Source organism: Notolepis coatsorum (genome assembly GCF_963971535.1).
Source record: "Notolepis coatsorum genome assembly, chromosome: 20".
Lineage (NCBI taxonomy): Eukaryota > Metazoa > Chordata > Actinopteri > Aulopiformes > Paralepididae > Notolepis > Notolepis coatsorum.
Window position 1 is genome coordinate 74020571 of NC_140184.1, and position 17062 is coordinate 74037632.

Sequence of the window (17062 nt, forward strand, 5' to 3'; positions counted from 1 at the left end):
AATATAAGTTCAACATCCATGTGATTAAGACAGCAAATGGCAGCAACCTGTTAGGCCATGATGTTGCGGTGGCAATGGGACTGGTGAAGAGAGTGGAGGAGGTACAGAGCACATTCGGGGTGGATCTGGGCCTCTTGAAAATAAAACTGTGAGAATATGCCTGCGGGACGATGCTGTCCCATACGGCATTAACACAGCGAGGAGAGTGTCTGCTCCTCTGCTTCCCTAAGTCAAGATGGAGCTGGAGAGGATGCTCAAGTGCGGCGTCATAGAGGAGATCAGTGAGCCAACAGAGTGGTGTGCTCCCATGGTTCCAGTCCCCAAGAAAACTGGTGATGTGAGGGTCTGTGTTGATATAAAACGACTAAACACGGCTGTGAAGAGGGAGAGATTTGTTCTGCCCACCATAGATGACATATTGCCAAAGCTGGCAGAGTCTCGAGTGTTCTCCCTGCTCGACGCGGCAAGTGGCTTCTGGCAAATTCCACTAGAGAGAGAAACAGCTAAACTGACCACATTCATCACCCCAGTGGGTAGATTCTTTTTTAAGGGCTTCCTTTCGGGATCTCCAGTGCACCAGAGATCTTTCAGAGAGAAATGTCACGGCTGTTCAGGGGCCAAGAGGGAGTGGAGGTGTACATGGACGACATCCTTGTCCATGGTACAGATGATAAGGAGCACGAGGAGAGACTCCAGAATGTTCTGCATATCCTGGAGAGTGCAGGTCTAAAGCTCAACGACAAGAAGTGCTTTCTGTGCCAAAGGCAGCTGAGCTACTTGGGGCATCGAATTGACAGTGAGGGCATCCAGCCTGACCCCTCAAAAGTAAGCGCCATCACAGAGCTACAGCCACCAAGTGACGTGCCAGGCTTAAGAAGGTTCCTAGGCATGGTCCATTATCTCGGGTGCTTCTTGCCTAACTTATCAGAAGTGATAAAGCCACTCAACGACCTGCTGAAGTGCGAGGCTGTGTGGATGTGGGACGCAGCACAAGACAACACATTCCACAAGGTAAAGCAACTCCTCTCCACCGCACCTACACTGGCATTCTATGATGTAAACAAACTGTTGAGTACCGGTCGTAAACCGAGGTCAGATTGATTATCCCATAACTCATTGGTCCGAATCCCAGCTTCAAGCAGCGTCCTGCGAAGTTTGGGACGTCTAGGACTCAATTGTGTCTATAAACTTCAGGGCTTAAACTCAGCCGACCTCGGCTCACACACAGACACCCCCCCGTCCCCTCCAGTCATACAGTTGATGGATTGGAGTTGCGGGGTGTATTTACTTTATTCTATTTTAATCTATTCGGTTGGCCGTAGAGTTTACTTTTATTTATTTTGCTTTAATCTACTAGGTTGGCCGTATTACCACTGTATGGCTTTACTTGATAATCCCATTATACAGAATGCACCTTTAGTCCTTAATGCATAATCATAAGTCTCCTTTTACTCCGCAGGGATAAAGCCTATAGTTATAGTTATATCCCCATTATAGCTAGGGATAAAGCCACTTACACATATTATCACTATATGGCTTTACTTGATAAAACCAGGTTTATCAGATTCCACCTTTAGTCCTTAATGCATAATCATAAGTCTCCTTTTACTCCGTAGGGATAAAGCCTATTATTCTATTTTACATCATTAATCAAAAAATGCATGGGGTGAAGTTACAATGCAAAACACATTTCATGCTTACCCGGTCGTCTGGTCAGAAGAAAGGATACGAATCATATTTATAAAGAGGTAATTTTAATTAGAAAAAGCTAGTTACAAAAAGATACTGAAGTGGAAAGCACCCAATTCAGTTTAAAATATGCACAGAACAAAACATCTCATCTCTGCACGGCTTGTGCCCCGTGTCTGGCAGCATTCTTCTCATCTCTCAAAAAAGTCAGTAGGCACCATTCTTCTTCTCTCTCCAGCTTCGTGTAAAAAACTCCTCTGTGCTCTCGCCAGTTGGCCCTTTTTATAAGGTCCGTCACGTCACGCCATCATCAGTACATAGCTCCAATCACTGTACAGTACGTGTCATATCCCTCCTTCAGTTATTTGTTACTTTGCAGTTACATATCAAATCAAGTAATTCATAAGAATACAATGCCCCTCTGACTAGAGCTCCCTCTTCTTGGCCTTGCATTCCAGCCGGTCACTTCCCTACTGCATGGGGCCTCTTTCGTTCTGAGACGAGGACGAGGCAGACTGCCGTAATATATCTTACATAGCCCAACACATACATATACAGATATATACAGGTACAATAGGTTACAGGTACAATACAGTACTCGGTGTACTATATTACATTAGTTTACATTACATTATAGTCATTATAGTCTGCTCTCCTCTCCTTCCTCTTCTGATTCAAGACTTCAACCAGCAACCCTTCCCGTCTGAAAGGGTTAATATCTTACAGCTCTCTTATCTCCTTCGCTGGGGCCCACATTCCGCAGGTTTCCTCCCTTTTGCCTGTGAAGCACTGTGGAGAACAGACCTCTCTTTATGGAGACATTTAAAGGCTCAGTTCCATCATAGTCTTTCCAGAGTTTAGTTTTAAAGATTTATATAAACTGTGGCATTTCACACATACGATACTGGTATAGGGTTCAATTCCCTGTTCTACCTAATACCATACAACTATTCGGTCTCTCTCTCTTTGTCTATGTCTCTTTCCTTCTCTCCATCTCTGTCTGTCTCTCTGTCTATATCTCTGTGTGTGTGTGCGTGTGTGTGTGTCTCTCTCTCACACTATGTCTCTCTCCTTGTGTGTGTGTGCGTGTGTGTGTGTCTCTCTCTCACACTATGTCTCTCTCCTCTCCTTGTGTGTGTGTGCGTGTGTGTGTGTCTCTCTCTCACACTATGTCTCTTTCTTTGTGTGTGTGTGCGTGTGTGTGTGTCTCTCTCTCACACTATGTCTCTCTCCTTGTGTGTGTGTGCGTGTGTGTGTGTCTCTCTCTCACACTATGTCTCTCTCCTTGTGTGTGTGTGCGTGTGTGTGTGTCTCTCTCTCACACTATGTCTCTCTCCTCTCCTTGTGTGTGTGTGTGCGTGTGTGTGTGTCTCTCTCTCACACTATGTCTCTTTCTTTGTGTGTGTGTGCGTGTGTGTGTGTCTCTCTCTCACACTATGTCTCTCTCCTTGTGTGTGTGTGTCTCTCTCTCACACTATGTCTCTCTCCTTGTGTGTGTGTGCGTGTGTGTGTGTCTCTCTCTCACACTATGTCTCTCTCCTTGTGTGTGTGTGCGTGTGTGTGTGTCTCTCTCTCACACTATGTCTCTCTCCTTGTGTGTGTGTGCGTGTGTGTGTGTCTCTCTCTCACACTATGTCTCTCTCCTCTCCTTGTGTGTGTGTGCGTGTGTGTGTGTCTCTCTCTCACACTATGTCTCTTTCTTTGTGTGTGTGTGCGTGTGTGTGTGTCTCTCTCTCACACTATGTCTCTCTCCTTGTGTGTGTGTGCGTGTGTGTGTGTCTCTCTCTCACACTATGTCTCTCTCCTTGTGTGTGTGTGCGTGTGTGTGTGTCTCTCTCTCACACTATGTCTCTTTCTTTGTGTGTGTGTGCGTGTGTGTGTGTCTCTCTCTCACACTATGTCTCTCTCCTTGTGTGTGTGTGTCTCTCTCTCACACTATGTCTCTCTCCTTGTGTGTGTGTGCGTGTGTGTGTGTCTCTCTCTCACACTATGTCTCTCTCCTTGTGTGTGTGTGCGTGTGTGTGTGTCTCTCTCTCACACTATGTCTCTCTCCTCTCCTTGTGTGTGTGTGCGTGTGTGTGTGTCTCTCTCTCACACTATGTCTCTCTCCTCTCCTTGTGTGTGTGTGCGTGTGTGTGTGTCTCTCTCTCACACTATGTCTCTTTCTTTGTGTGTGTGTGCGTGTGTGTGTGTCTCTCTCTCACACTATGTCTCTCTCCTTGTGTGTGTGTGCGTGTGTGTGTGTCTCTCTCTCACACTATGTCTCTCTCCTTGTGTGTGTGTGCGTGTGTGTGTGTCTCTCTCTCACACTATGTCTCTCTCTCTCTCCCCTCTCCCCTCTGCTGAGGCCCACATTCCCCAGGTTGCCTTGCAGATATTAAAGGCTCATTTCCATTTTTTATAAGTAGAGCCAGCATAAAGCTATCTTCCAAAGTTCAGTTTAAAGATTATACTGGTCACATAGGAACGACTCAGGATGTCATTGTCCAAAAGTGTCGCTTGTTTTGTGACACTTTACACCCACTCTGCCATCCTGTGAGGTCTTTGTCCATCGTCAATTGAATAATGGAAAAATGAAGCATATGATTACATGTGAAAAATAGATATATAGGGCTGTATTGGAACGACTCAGGATGTCATTGTCAAAAAGTGTCACTTGTTCTGTGGCACTTCACACCCACTCTGTCATCCTGGGCGGTCATTTTCCATTGTCTTAATAGCGTCTGTACTGGGGGACGAGATGGCGATTGTGGGGTCACGTGGCTGTGACTCTCCACACCCCCTCTGCCATCTTGGTACCTTGTTACCCTGGTAGCCGGCGGGAATACTTGCATCTGTTGTTCCCTGGCTGGACGGCTCGACAGGATAGGAGTCACGTTGTTGCTTGGTATCCGGCGGGAAGACTTGCATCTGTTGTTCCCGGCCGATGCACCCAGGCTGTTGTCGTCTCGGTCATCTTGGTCATCTTGGTCATCTTGGTCATCTTGGTCATCTTGGTCATCTTGGTCATCTTGGTCATCTTGGTCGTCTTGGGGTCGCCCCCTCTGACCTCTTGGATCTCTCCCATAGTTTGAGGTAGGTTGATTTGTCACTTCTCGGGCGACCCCCACGGGTCCCCGAGAATTGTAGCAGCAGTCCTCTATTGAAGTGTGGTTGGCCTGGTCGTGTGACCCTGTCCGTAGGCCTCGCAGGACATCACAGATACAGTCCACAGAGGACTCATTTCTTTTCTCTCTTTCAGGTCCATTCAGGGCTCTTGTCGCCCTGTAACCTGGGTCCAGGCCGAGGTCTCTCTGTCCGGTCTGGGAGGTCTTAGGAGGTCTGGGAGGTCTAGATGAGGACCTTGAGGATGCTCTGGAGCTTGACCTATCGTGTGACCCTGTCCGTAGGCCTCGCAGGACATCACAGATACAGTCCACAGAGGACTCATTTCTTCTCTCTCTTTCAGGTCCATTCAGGGCTCTCGTCGCCCTGTAACCTGGGTCCAGGCCGAGGTCTCTCTGTCCGGTCTGGGAGGTCTAGGAGGTCTGGGAGGTCTGGGAGATCTAGATGAGGACCCTGAGGATGCTCTGGAGCTTGACCTATCCCGGTCTTCCTCCATTTCCGATTTCTGACCTGAGTCAGTATATTCCTTCTTGCCATTCGCTGCGTCGTCCACTGACTCCGGGGGACCCCCCCCCCCTGTCTAAGAATGCGGCACTGGTTCAGGTTTTGTCCCTTTACCAGCGCACCTTTACCAGCGCACATTGTTCACAGGCCTTTCGGACTGTTATCGCTCTTTGTTTGGCTTTATGTATGAGAATGTTGTTGGTTCTCAGGTATACCAACATCCTCCTACTTCCGGCATGTCCAAGGTTATCATATACCTGTCTGATCATGTGAGTAGCCTCGTCCTGTTAGCAATGGCTAGTTAGCCTGCTATTCGCTCCTATTCGCAATGGCTATTTCAGCCTGCTCGCAATGGCTATTTCAGCCTGCTATTCGCAATGGCTATTCCAGCCTGCTATTCGCAATGGCTATTTCAGCCTGCTATTCGCAATGGCTATTTCAGCCTGCTATTCGCAATGGCTATTTCAGCCTGCTATTCGCAATGGCTATTTCAGCCTGCTATTCGCAATGGCTATTTCAGCCTGCTATTCACAAAGTAGAGTTTTTTCTACTTAAGTTCTGACTTTAAGTAAGCATTTAGTTACTTCAAGTCATGAGTAAACCTTTTTACCGTAATCACAAAAATATACTTTAAGTGTGATTCTTTCTTTAAGTAGAACCTTCTACGTTTTTGACTGTAAGAAAACATTACGTAACTTTTTAGTCATGAGTAAACCTTTTTACCGTATTTCACAAAAATATACTTTAATTGTGATTCTTTCTTTAAGTAGAACCTTCTACGTTTTTTGACTGTAAGAAAACATTACGTAACTTTTTAGTCATGAGTAACCGCTACTTCAAGTCGTTACTTATCAACCCTCTCTTGTTCCTGATAGATTTTTTACCAATATACTTTTGGCTGTCTGCTGCGCTCTGCAGACCATCTACGTCACCAGTGTTCCAGATCTCGAACATTAGGAAGAGTCTTGGTTGGAGAGGTTCTGCCGATAAGACCAATCTTGAGTAAGGTTGACTCAAATCTGTAACTAATTCTACTCCAGAGACACCTGACAGCAGTTATTTCAGTTAATATTCTTTCGGCTGTTGATACCTATTTAATTAGTATACAGCCCAACTCACTTGAACTCATGTTCTAAGCCCCGGAACCTCCAATCCGTTTTGACAGACCTATAAACCAGTGACTTGGCCGCCTAAGCACCACAGCGTCCTGTATGCTGAGGCTTCCAAGTCTCCACAAATCTGATAGGCCCGTCGGATACAGAGACCCTGATGCTCGCTCTGTCCCCCCGCGTCAAGGTGCTAAGCTCGATGAGAGTTTGCAGAGTCTCAATTTGTTACCCATAGGCGCTGGTGAGTGTACATCTCATGCAGCTGATATGGTTGGTAGGGTGCTAACCTACCAAATGGTTGCTGTCAGGAAATCCCTTCTGAATGAAATAGATTACAAATTCACTTTACTTTACTCTGGGTTTAGAGCAAGGACGGACATCTTTACATATTATACTTAAAATATATACAAAATGCATGTAGTATTCTATGTCATGTTCCTTCCTAAATGACAATAACACTACATATTCTTCCTCTTGACAGATGAGCGGTATGTCAAGTGCAGTTTGCACTTGCTTGAGTGTCACGTGTCAGGGCCCCCGAAGGTAATTTCTCCCTTTGTTGCCCTCATCCCTGCTTGCTGTTCTGGGGTTAGTTTCTCCCCCATGTTTCTCCCGTCAAGTGCAGGTTTCACTAGCTTGAGTGTCATGTGTCAGGGCCCCAGAAGGTAATTTCTCCCTTTGTTGCCCCTATCTCTGCTTGCTGCTCGGGGGTTAGTGCGGCCTACTCGTCTGGAGGTAGGTATAGGTAATTCTTCTTCCGGGATTTGAATTCCTCCCTTGTTGCCTTCCTTTCTGCTTGCTGTTCTGGGGTTAATGCGGCCCACTCGTCTGGAGGTAGGTATATGTAATTCTTCTTCCTTGTTCTCTCCTTGGTTGTTTTCGGGGGAGGCTCCTGGGAGGCCCCCCTTTTGTCAGATAGCATTATGACTTGGTCATACAGCCTACACTCGATACGTAGCTGGTCTTGTGACCATGCTGCGCATCGGGCTGCCAGTAGGTTACCCCCTGGGACTCCTCCGAATAGCTTTTCAAGCAGAAAGCATGATCCCTGCATGGGTGTTCCATTCATGACTGATTCGGCTGCAACACTGAGAGACATGCTCCCGTCTCGCACCTGTGGGATCAGTCTTTCCACCATGTTATCCCCTGGATCTTGACCGGGGGTGCTTACTCCTCTTTCCATCCGTTGCGCCATTGAGGCCCTTTCGGGGATCTCCAGTCTTTTGAGATGTCTCAAGATGCGAACTAGCTTCTCTTGTGCTAGCTTTGGTTGTGCCAGCTCCTCCTGAGCTAGCATTGGTCGCTAGCTCTGGCTACTTCGCCTGCTGTTAGCTCCTGGCTTTGTTAGCCTGTGGTGAGCTAGTTGGCTCTCGTCTGGCTAGGGCCAGCTCATGGGTGTTAGTACTGGTTTGTTAGCCGATGGTGAGCTAGTTAGCTTCCGTCTGGCTACGGCCAGCTCATGGGTGTTAGCACTGGCTTGTTAGCCGATGTAGTGCTAGTTAGCTTCCGTCTGGCCAGCTCATGGGTCTTAGCACTGGCTTGTTAGCCGATGTCGTGCTAGTTAGCTTGCAGTTCTGTGAACGGTCTTTTTGACTGCGCTTCACATCCAGTCTCTCCTTACAAACAGTGTCTTTGGGCTAGGGAGCCCTCGCCTTTCTGTGAACGGTCGTTTTGACTTCGCTTCACATCCAGCTCCCCCTCCTTACAAACAGTGTCTTTGGGCTAGGGAGCCCTCGCCTTTCTGTGAACGGTCGTTTTGACTTCGCTTCACATCCAGCTCCCCCTCCTTACAAACAGTGTCTTTGGGCTAGGGAGCCCTCGCCTTTCTGTGAACGGTCGTTTTGACTTCGCTTCACATCCAGCTCCCCCTCCTTACAAACAGTGTCTTTGGGCTAGGGAGCCCTCGCCTTTCTGTGAACGGTCGTTTTGACTTCGCTTCACATCCAGCTCCCCCTCCTTACAAACAGTGTCTTTGGGCTAGGGAGCCCTCGCCTTTCTGTGAACGGTCGTTTTGACTTCGCTTCACATCCAGCTCCCCCTCCTTACAAACGGTGTCTTTGGGCTAGGGAGCCCTCGCCTTTCTGTGAACGGTCGTTTTGACTTCGCTTCACATCCAGCTCCCCCTCCTTACAAACAGTGTCTTTGGGCTAGGGAGCCCTCGCCTTTCTGTGAACGGTCGTTTTGACTTCGCTTCACATCCAGCTCCCCCTCCTTACAAACGGTGTCTTTGGGCTAGGGAGCCCTCGCCTTTCTGTGAACGGTCGTTTTGACTTCGCTTCACATCCAGCTCCCCCTCCTTACAAACGGTGTCTTTGGGCTAGGGAGCCCTCGCCTTGGGTAGGGCCAGTTCGCTTCCTGTGGGCAAAGCACGAAATTATGCTGCACTTGTAACTCCCCCCAGAGCTCTATAAACATTATGTTACCCTTTAGTTGTGAGTAAACGTTGCTTTAATCACCAAGATAGAGCTTTCTATTCATTTGTGATATCCCCGAGTGGAGCCTTCCACTCGAGTCGCCAGTAGAGCTTTCTACTTTAATTTGAGCCAAATCTGTGATTTAATTTTACTCCAGAGGCTTTTGACAGTAGTCCTGTCTTCTTCGGCCGTTTAGCACCTATTTTGGTTAGTATAAATGCACATCGCCAGGGACGCCATGTTGAGTACCGGTCGTAAACCGAGGTCAGATTGATTATCCCATAACTCATTGGTCCGAATCCCAGCTTCAAGCAGCGTCCTGCGAAGTTTGGGACGTCTAGGACTCAATTGTGTCTATAAACTTCAGGGCTTAAACTCAGCCGACCTCGGCTCACACACAGACACCCCCCCGTCCCCTCCAGTCATACAGTTGATGGATTGGAGTTGCGGGGTGTATTTACTTTATTCTATTTTAATCTATTCGGTTGGCCGTAGAGTTTACTTTTATTTATTTTGCTTTAATCTACTAGGTTGGCCGTATTACCACTGTATGGCTTTACTTGATAATCCCATTATACAGAATGCACCTTTAGTCCTTAATGCATAATCATAAGTCTCCTTTTACTCCGCAGGGATAAAGCCTATAGTTATAGTTATATCCCCATTATAGCTAGGGATAAAGCCACTTACACATATTATCACTATATGGCTTTACTTGATAAAACCAGGTTTATCAGATTCCACCTTTAGTCCTTAATGCATAATCATAAGTCTCCTTTTACTCCGTAGGGATAAAGCCTATTATTCTATTTTACATCATTAATCAAAAAATGCATGGGGTGAAGTTACAATGCAAAACACATTTCATGCTTACCCGGTCGTCTGGTCAGAAGAAAGGATACGAATCATATTTATAAAGAGGTAATTTTAATTAGAAAAAGCTAGTTACAAAAAGATACTGAAGTGGAAAGCACCCAATTCAGTTTAAAATATGCACAGAACAAAACATCTCATCTCTGCACGGCTTGTGCCCCGTGTCTGGCAGCATTCTTCTCATCTCTCAAAAAAGTCAGTAGGCACCATTCTTCTTCTCTCTCCAGCTTCGTGTAAAAAACTCCTCTGTGCTCTCGCCAGTTGGCCCTTTTTATAAGGTCCGTCACGTCACGCCATCATCAGTACATAGCTCCAATCACTGTACAGTACGTGTCATATCCCTCCTTCAGTTATTTGTTACTTTGCAGTTACATATCAAATCAAGTAATTCATAAGAATACAATGCCCCTCTGACTAGAGCTCCCTCTTCTTGGCCTTGCATTCCAGCCGGTCACTTCCCTACTGCATGGGGCCTCTTTCGTTCTGAGACGAGGACGAGGCAGACTGCCGTAATATATCTTACATAGCCCAACACATACATATACAGATATATACAGGTACAATAGGTTACAGGTACAATACAGTACTCGGTGTACTATATTACATTAGTTTACATTACATTATAGTCATTATAGTCTGCTCTCCTCTCCTTCCTCTTCTGATTCAAGACTTCAACCAGCAACCCTTCCCGTCTGAAAGGGTTAATATCTTACAGCTCTCTTATCTCCTTCGCTGGGGCCCACATTCCGCAGGTTTCCTCCCTTTTGCCTGTGAAGCACTGTGGAGAACAGACCTCTCTTTATGGAGACATTTAAAGGCTCAGTTCCATCATAGTCTTTCCAGAGTTTAGTTTTAAAGATTTATATAAACTGTGGCATTTCACACATACGATACTGGTATAGGGTTCAATTCCCTGTTCTACCTAATACCATACAACTATTCGGTCTCTCTCTCTTTGTCTATGTCTCTTTCCTTCTCTCCATCTCTGTCTGTCTCTCTGTCTATATCTCTGTGTGTGTGTGCGTGTGTGTGTGTCTCTCTCTCACACTATGTCTCTCTCCTTGTGTGTGTGTGCGTGTGTGTGTGTCTCTCTCTCACACTATGTCTCTCTCCTCTCCTTGTGTGTGTGTGCGTGTGTGTGTGTCTCTCTCTCACACTATGTCTCTTTCTTTGTGTGTGTGTGCGTGTGTGTGTGTCTCTCTCTCACACTATGTCTCTCTCCTTGTGTGTGTGTGCGTGTGTGTGTGTCTCTCTCTCACACTATGTCTCTCTCCTTGTGTGTGTGTGCGTGTGTGTGTGTCTCTCTCTCACACTATGTCTCTCTCCTCTCCTTGTGTGTGTGTGTGCGTGTGTGTGTGTCTCTCTCTCACACTATGTCTCTTTCTTTGTGTGTGTGTGCGTGTGTGTGTGTCTCTCTCTCACACTATGTCTCTCTCCTTGTGTGTGTGTGTCTCTCTCTCACACTATGTCTCTCTCCTTGTGTGTGTGTGCGTGTGTGTGTGTCTCTCTCTCACACTATGTCTCTCTCCTTGTGTGTGTGTGCGTGTGTGTGTGTCTCTCTCTCACACTATGTCTCTCTCCTTGTGTGTGTGTGCGTGTGTGTGTGTCTCTCTCTCACACTATGTCTCTCTCCTCTCCTTGTGTGTGTGTGCGTGTGTGTGTGTCTCTCTCTCACACTATGTCTCTTTCTTTGTGTGTGTGTGCGTGTGTGTGTGTCTCTCTCTCACACTATGTCTCTCTCCTTGTGTGTGTGTGCGTGTGTGTGTGTCTCTCTCTCACACTATGTCTCTCTCCTTGTGTGTGTGTGCGTGTGTGTGTGTCTCTCTCTCACACTATGTCTCTCTCCTCTCCTTGTGTGTGTGTGCGTGTGTGTGTGTCTCTCTCTCACACTATGTCTCTTTCTTTGTGTGTGTGTGCGTGTGTGTGTGTCTCTCTCTCACACTATGTCTCTCTCCTTGTGTGTGTGTGTCTCTCTCTCACACTATGTCTCTCTCCTTGTGTGTGTGTGCGTGTGTGTGTGTCTCTCTCTCACACTATGTCTCTCTCCTTGTGTGTGTGTGCGTGTGTGTGTGTCTCTCTCTCACACTATGTCTCTCTCCTCTCCTTGTGTGTGTGTGCGTGTGTGTGTGTCTCTCTCTCACACTATGTCTCTTTCTTTGTGTGTGTGTGCGTGTGTGTGTGTCTCTCTCTCACACTATGTCTCTCTCCTCTCCTTGTGTGTGTGTGCGTGTGTGTGTGTCTCTCTCTCACACTATGTCTCTTTCTTTGTGTGTGTGTGCGTGTGTGTGTCTCTCTCTCACACTATGTCTCTCTCCTTGTGTGTGTGTGCGTGTGTGTGTGTCTCTCTCTCACACTATGTCTCTCTCCTTGTGTGTGTGTGCGTGTGTGTGTGTCTCTCTCTCACACTATGTCTCTCTCTCTCTCCCCTCTCCCCTCTGCTGAGGCCCACATTCCCCAGGTTGCCTTGCAGATATTAAAGGCTCATTTCCATTTTTTATAAGTAGAGCCAGCATAAAGCTATCTTCCAAAGTTCAGTTTAAAGATTATACTGGTCACATAGGAACGACTCAGGATGTCATTGTCCAAAAGTGTCGCTTGTTTTGTGACACTTTACACAAACCTACCATAGTGAGTTCAGATGCAAGCAGCTACGGGCTGGGCAGTGTACTGCTACAGAGACACTCAGATGGACTTAAACCCGTAGCATTCTGTTCAAGGACACTAACTGATGCTGAGAAGCGCTACGCGCAAATAGAGAAGGAGTGTCTAGCTGCTGTTTGGGCCTGTGAAAGATTTTCCACTTATCTCTATGGCCTAGACAGCTTCATAGTCCATACAGACCACAAACCGCTGGTCCCTCTGTTCAACAACAAGGACCTCGATAGAGTTCCCCTGCGGTGCCAATGATTGCTGATGCGTCTGATGAAGTACAACCCCATTGCCTCGGAAAACACTGACAGTAGCTGACACACTTTCCAGGCAGCCATTGTCTGTAATTCCGAGTGAAGTGTCAGAACTAACCTCTGATGTTTCAGCGTTCGAGGACGCAGCTCATGCAGCGTGGCCAGTGTCACCATCCAAACTGGACCGGAACAAGCAGGAGACGAGCGTGGACTACGACCTTCTAGTGGTGAGCAGACTGATCACAGAGGGATGGCCGAAGCACGTGAGCAGTGTACCAGCACAAGGCAAAGCGTATCACCACTGCAGTAACAGCCTGTCATTATCAAAGGGTCTTGTGCTGTACGGCGACCGCATCGTGATTCCTCACAGTATGAGGAAAGAGATACTCAACCGGTTGCATGACTGGCACCAGGGCATCACCAAGTGCAGAGAACGGGCACGCATGAGTGTGTGGTGGCCAGGCATGCGTTGCTCATGGGACGAGATTGCACTCCGTGCAGACAAAGATTTTGAGCAGAAGCGCGTCCACGCACACAGGAATGCGCTGCACTCGCCAACTCGTTAAAGTACCCACCTGGGCTACTTTGCATATGAATAGCGCCGGTGTGTTAAATACGTTCTCAGATACATTCACACCTAACTTGTGAATGATATGTGTTACATTCCATTCGTAGAGGCAATTAGGCACTGTCTTTAGTCTGTGCTCAAGCAAGGGGATATTTATGCGCATGCGCGGGAGCGCGCGCACGCACCGGGAGCGCACGTGCACGTGGCGCCATTAGAGTGCATGCAATCACAGTTGATATCAGGAACGCACTGCTGGTGGTGGCCCGGGCTGGAGAGAGAGGTCCAGGAACTGGTGACAAAATGTCCCGAGTGCATGCAAGTCAGACCTACACAGAGGAAGTAGCCTCTGATTACAACGCCACTACCACAGAGGCCCTGGCAGGCGATCGGAGCGGACATCTGTGAGTACGAGAAAGAAAACTACTTGGTAGTTGTTGACTCTCGCTACATAGAAATAGCTCATCTACCAAACATGAAGAGTGAGACCACAATTGCTCGTCTGAAAAATATCTTCGCCAGGTGGGGTTGTCCAGATGAGCTTCACACTGATAATGCCAAACAGTTCACGAGCAAAATGTTTGAGAGTTTCACTGTCACATATGACTTTAAGCTCATCACCTCTAGTCCTCACTATCCTCAGGCCAACGGTGGGGCTGAGAGAGCAGTGCAGACGGCGAAGAGGATCCTACGGCAGGATGACCCGTTTCTGGCTCTCATGAGCTACAGAGCTACACCAATACAAGCCACGGGTGCCAGTCCTGCACAGCTGATGATGGGCCGCCAGATCAAGACGACGGTGCCTACAGTCGATAAAGTGCTGTTGCCTGTGTGGCCCGACTTCGCTAAGGTGCGTGAAGCTGACGGCAGGGCGAAAAGGAGCTACAGGCATGCTTACAACCGACGCTACGGTGCCAGGGCACTTCCACCTCTCAGGCCAGGGCAGAGCGTGGCAGTGAAACTCGACGGTGAGTCTGGCTGGACAACAGCAGCAACGGTCCAGCAGCCACACTCAGCTCCGAGGTCCTATCTGATCCAGACAGACCTGGGACCTTGCGGAGGAACAAGCGCCACCTACGACCTACATTCCTTCCTGGAGAGGCAGAGGACGTGCAGGCGAGCAAGCAACCATCGCCACCCCAGCTTACACCTCCGAGTGACATCACGCCGCTCTGCACCCCGTCCTATCTGAAGCGGAGGAAAGCCATGGTGATCGACGACGACGCCGTAGACGACGAGATCATCGTCAAGGTTTCGGCTCTTGGAGGGTCCGCCTGAAAGGTTTAAAGACTTTGTGTGTTAAACATGTAGCTTGCCTCAATGGAGCAGAATAACCTCCGGCAGCTATAGAGGTGACTGGGTTGTCTACCCCATACCCTCAGTAAAAAATTTAAAACACACAATGTTGGTTTATGTTCTATTGTGACTCTGTTAAAAAAATAAAAAAAAAGGGGGAAAGGGGAAAGGAAGTATTGTTATTATAGCACTTTGATTAATGGCACTTTTCTATTTAAAAAAGGAACTGATTGATATTGTGGTTACAGTATTACCTTGCACTGCTAAGAGCTCAGATTATTTGCTCGTTTGAGAGGACACTGCACTAATTTTGTATTCAACAGTATACACTGTCTCTGACTCAAAGAAGGGGAGATGTCATGTGAATGAATGTACTGGAAGTACTATTGTGTGTGTGTCTCTAAGACCAGACCATATTAGGCGCTCATGCGCCGGAAGTAGTTAATGCCATGTATGCTACGGAAACAACGCTGTGTGTGTGTCTACAAGAAGCCAAATAAACACAACAACCTCTGGAGTTAAAGCAGGTCGTCAAGAGTGTTTATTATATCGGTCATAACCTGAACAGTCGGTCTTGCTGCCTTTGTTATTTGAACCGAAGAGAATGGACTCTGTTTTGCCGATGTGTAATGAACCACAAAGCCATTCAACTCACACACACACAATTACTAACTCATTCATTTTAATTTCCTCCGGCATTTTCCATACATACATAATTCTCATAAATCAAGACTTTAGGTGATATAAACGTGGACCCTGCCCCCAAAACACACACATATTATTGAGCCCCTGCCCCCCAAATTGTCTGTGCACGCCCCTGCACATACACACCAACGACACAAAAAGAGGAGAGAGGCCAAACTAGGCCACTGGCCATGACAACATCCCCTCCAAATTCCTCAGAGACTCAGCAGCAGCCATCACCCCAGTCATCACACACATAATAAACCTCTCCATAAAACAGGGACACGTCCCCAAGGACTTCAAAATTGCGAGAGTAACACCCCTGCACAAAAAGGGCAGCAAATTAGACCCGGGTAACTACCGCCCTGTTTCTATCCTTACATCCATCTCGAAAGTCATGGAAAAAATAGTATACGAACAGATCGAAAAGTACCTCGCGGAAAAAAATCTAATCTACGAATTCCAATCTGGCTTCAGAACATCCCACTCCACTGACACATGCCTTCTCTACTTGAACGACCACATCAAACAAGAGTTGGACGCGGGCAAATACTGCGGCATGGTCATGCTGGACCTACAAAAGGCCTTCGACACTGTCAATCACACCATTCTGATTGACAAGCTAAAAGCAATTGGTTTTGATAGTTTATCAGTGAGCTGGATACAATCCTACCTGGAGGGGAGGGAACAGATGGTGGAAGTAAACGGTACACTATCCCCCCCCCCTCACAGTGAGCTGTGGTGTTCCACAAGGAAGCATACTAGGACCGCTACTATTCCTAATTTATGCAAATGACATGTCGTCAGCTTGTGACTGCAACTTGTTCCTGTTTGCGGACGACTCAGCCCTGCTGGTCTCTGACAAGAACAAGTTACAGGTTGAAAAAGCCCTCAGCTCGGAACTAGGCAAAATCTGCATATGGCTCGCCGACAACAAACTATCATTACACATGGGCAAAACAGAGTCCATTCTCTTCGGTTCAAATAACAAACTCAGCAAGACCGACGGCTTCTCGGTTACAGTGGGTGACAATATTATCACAAGGAAAGATGAAATTACCTACCTGGGTTCCATCCTAGAGGCTAATCTTTCCTGTGACAAAATGGCATCCAATGTAATAAAAAAAGTCAACCAACGAACGCGATTCTTGTACCGGATCTCCGCTCTGGTAAACAAGAATACCCTGAAGACTCTAGCAGGAGCACTCATTCAAGGGTACTACGACTATGCTTGCACCTCATGGTACCAAAGCACCTCAAAGGCACTAAAAAACTAATTACAAACATCTCAAAACAAGCTAGTCAGACTACTACTTGACCTGACTCCTAGAACCCACCTCACCCCTGCCCACTTTGACAACCTAGGATGGCTTAGAGTAGACGACAGAGTACAGCAACTTGCAATGGGCCTGGTCTACAAGATACACTACGCGACCAAGGTACCCATGTACATGTCAAAATACTTCCCAAAGGTCAGTGAATACCACGATCACAACACCAGAGGGAGCTCCACAAATCATGTAAAACCCAGATTCGGATCAAACAAGGGACTAAACACGTTTCGCAATTATGCCACATCAATGTGGAACGCCCTGCCTAAAGCTGTAAAGGAATGTGAATCACTACCCACCTTCAAAAACACTCTCAAAAAACACCTACGTGAGACTGCAATTCGAAACTGGCCCCCTACAAATGTCCTAACCTAGTTGTACAGTAAATGACCAAGTAAGGCTTTGTCAATATTCCAATGTACAGTGTAAAATGTGTGTGTGTCCCCTTCCCCAACCCCCCCCCCCCCCCCCCCCCCACCTCCAATGTACAGCCCTCACCCAACCCACCCAACCCCACCCCACCCAACCAACCTCCTCCAATGTACAGTTTCTATGCCAAATGTATATACACTCCTTTTCTGGACACTTT

At 47.3% G+C, this 17062-nt stretch overlaps 1 protein-coding gene across 1 annotated transcript in view; it reads left to right on the forward strand.

Annotated features, from left to right (window-relative positions):
- Positions 1–235: 235 nt before the first annotated feature.
- Positions 236–17062, forward strand: part of LOC311246904 (spondin-1-like) — a gene marked incomplete at both ends in the record, with an annotated part of 447234 nt that continues 430407 nt past the window's right edge. Inside the window, 4 exon segments of the mRNA XM_084337145.1 lie at positions 236–477; positions 573–856; positions 12730–13021; positions 13685–14130. Coding sequence (XP_084193271.1) covers positions 236–477; positions 573–856; positions 12730–13021; positions 13685–14130 — 1264 coding nt within the window.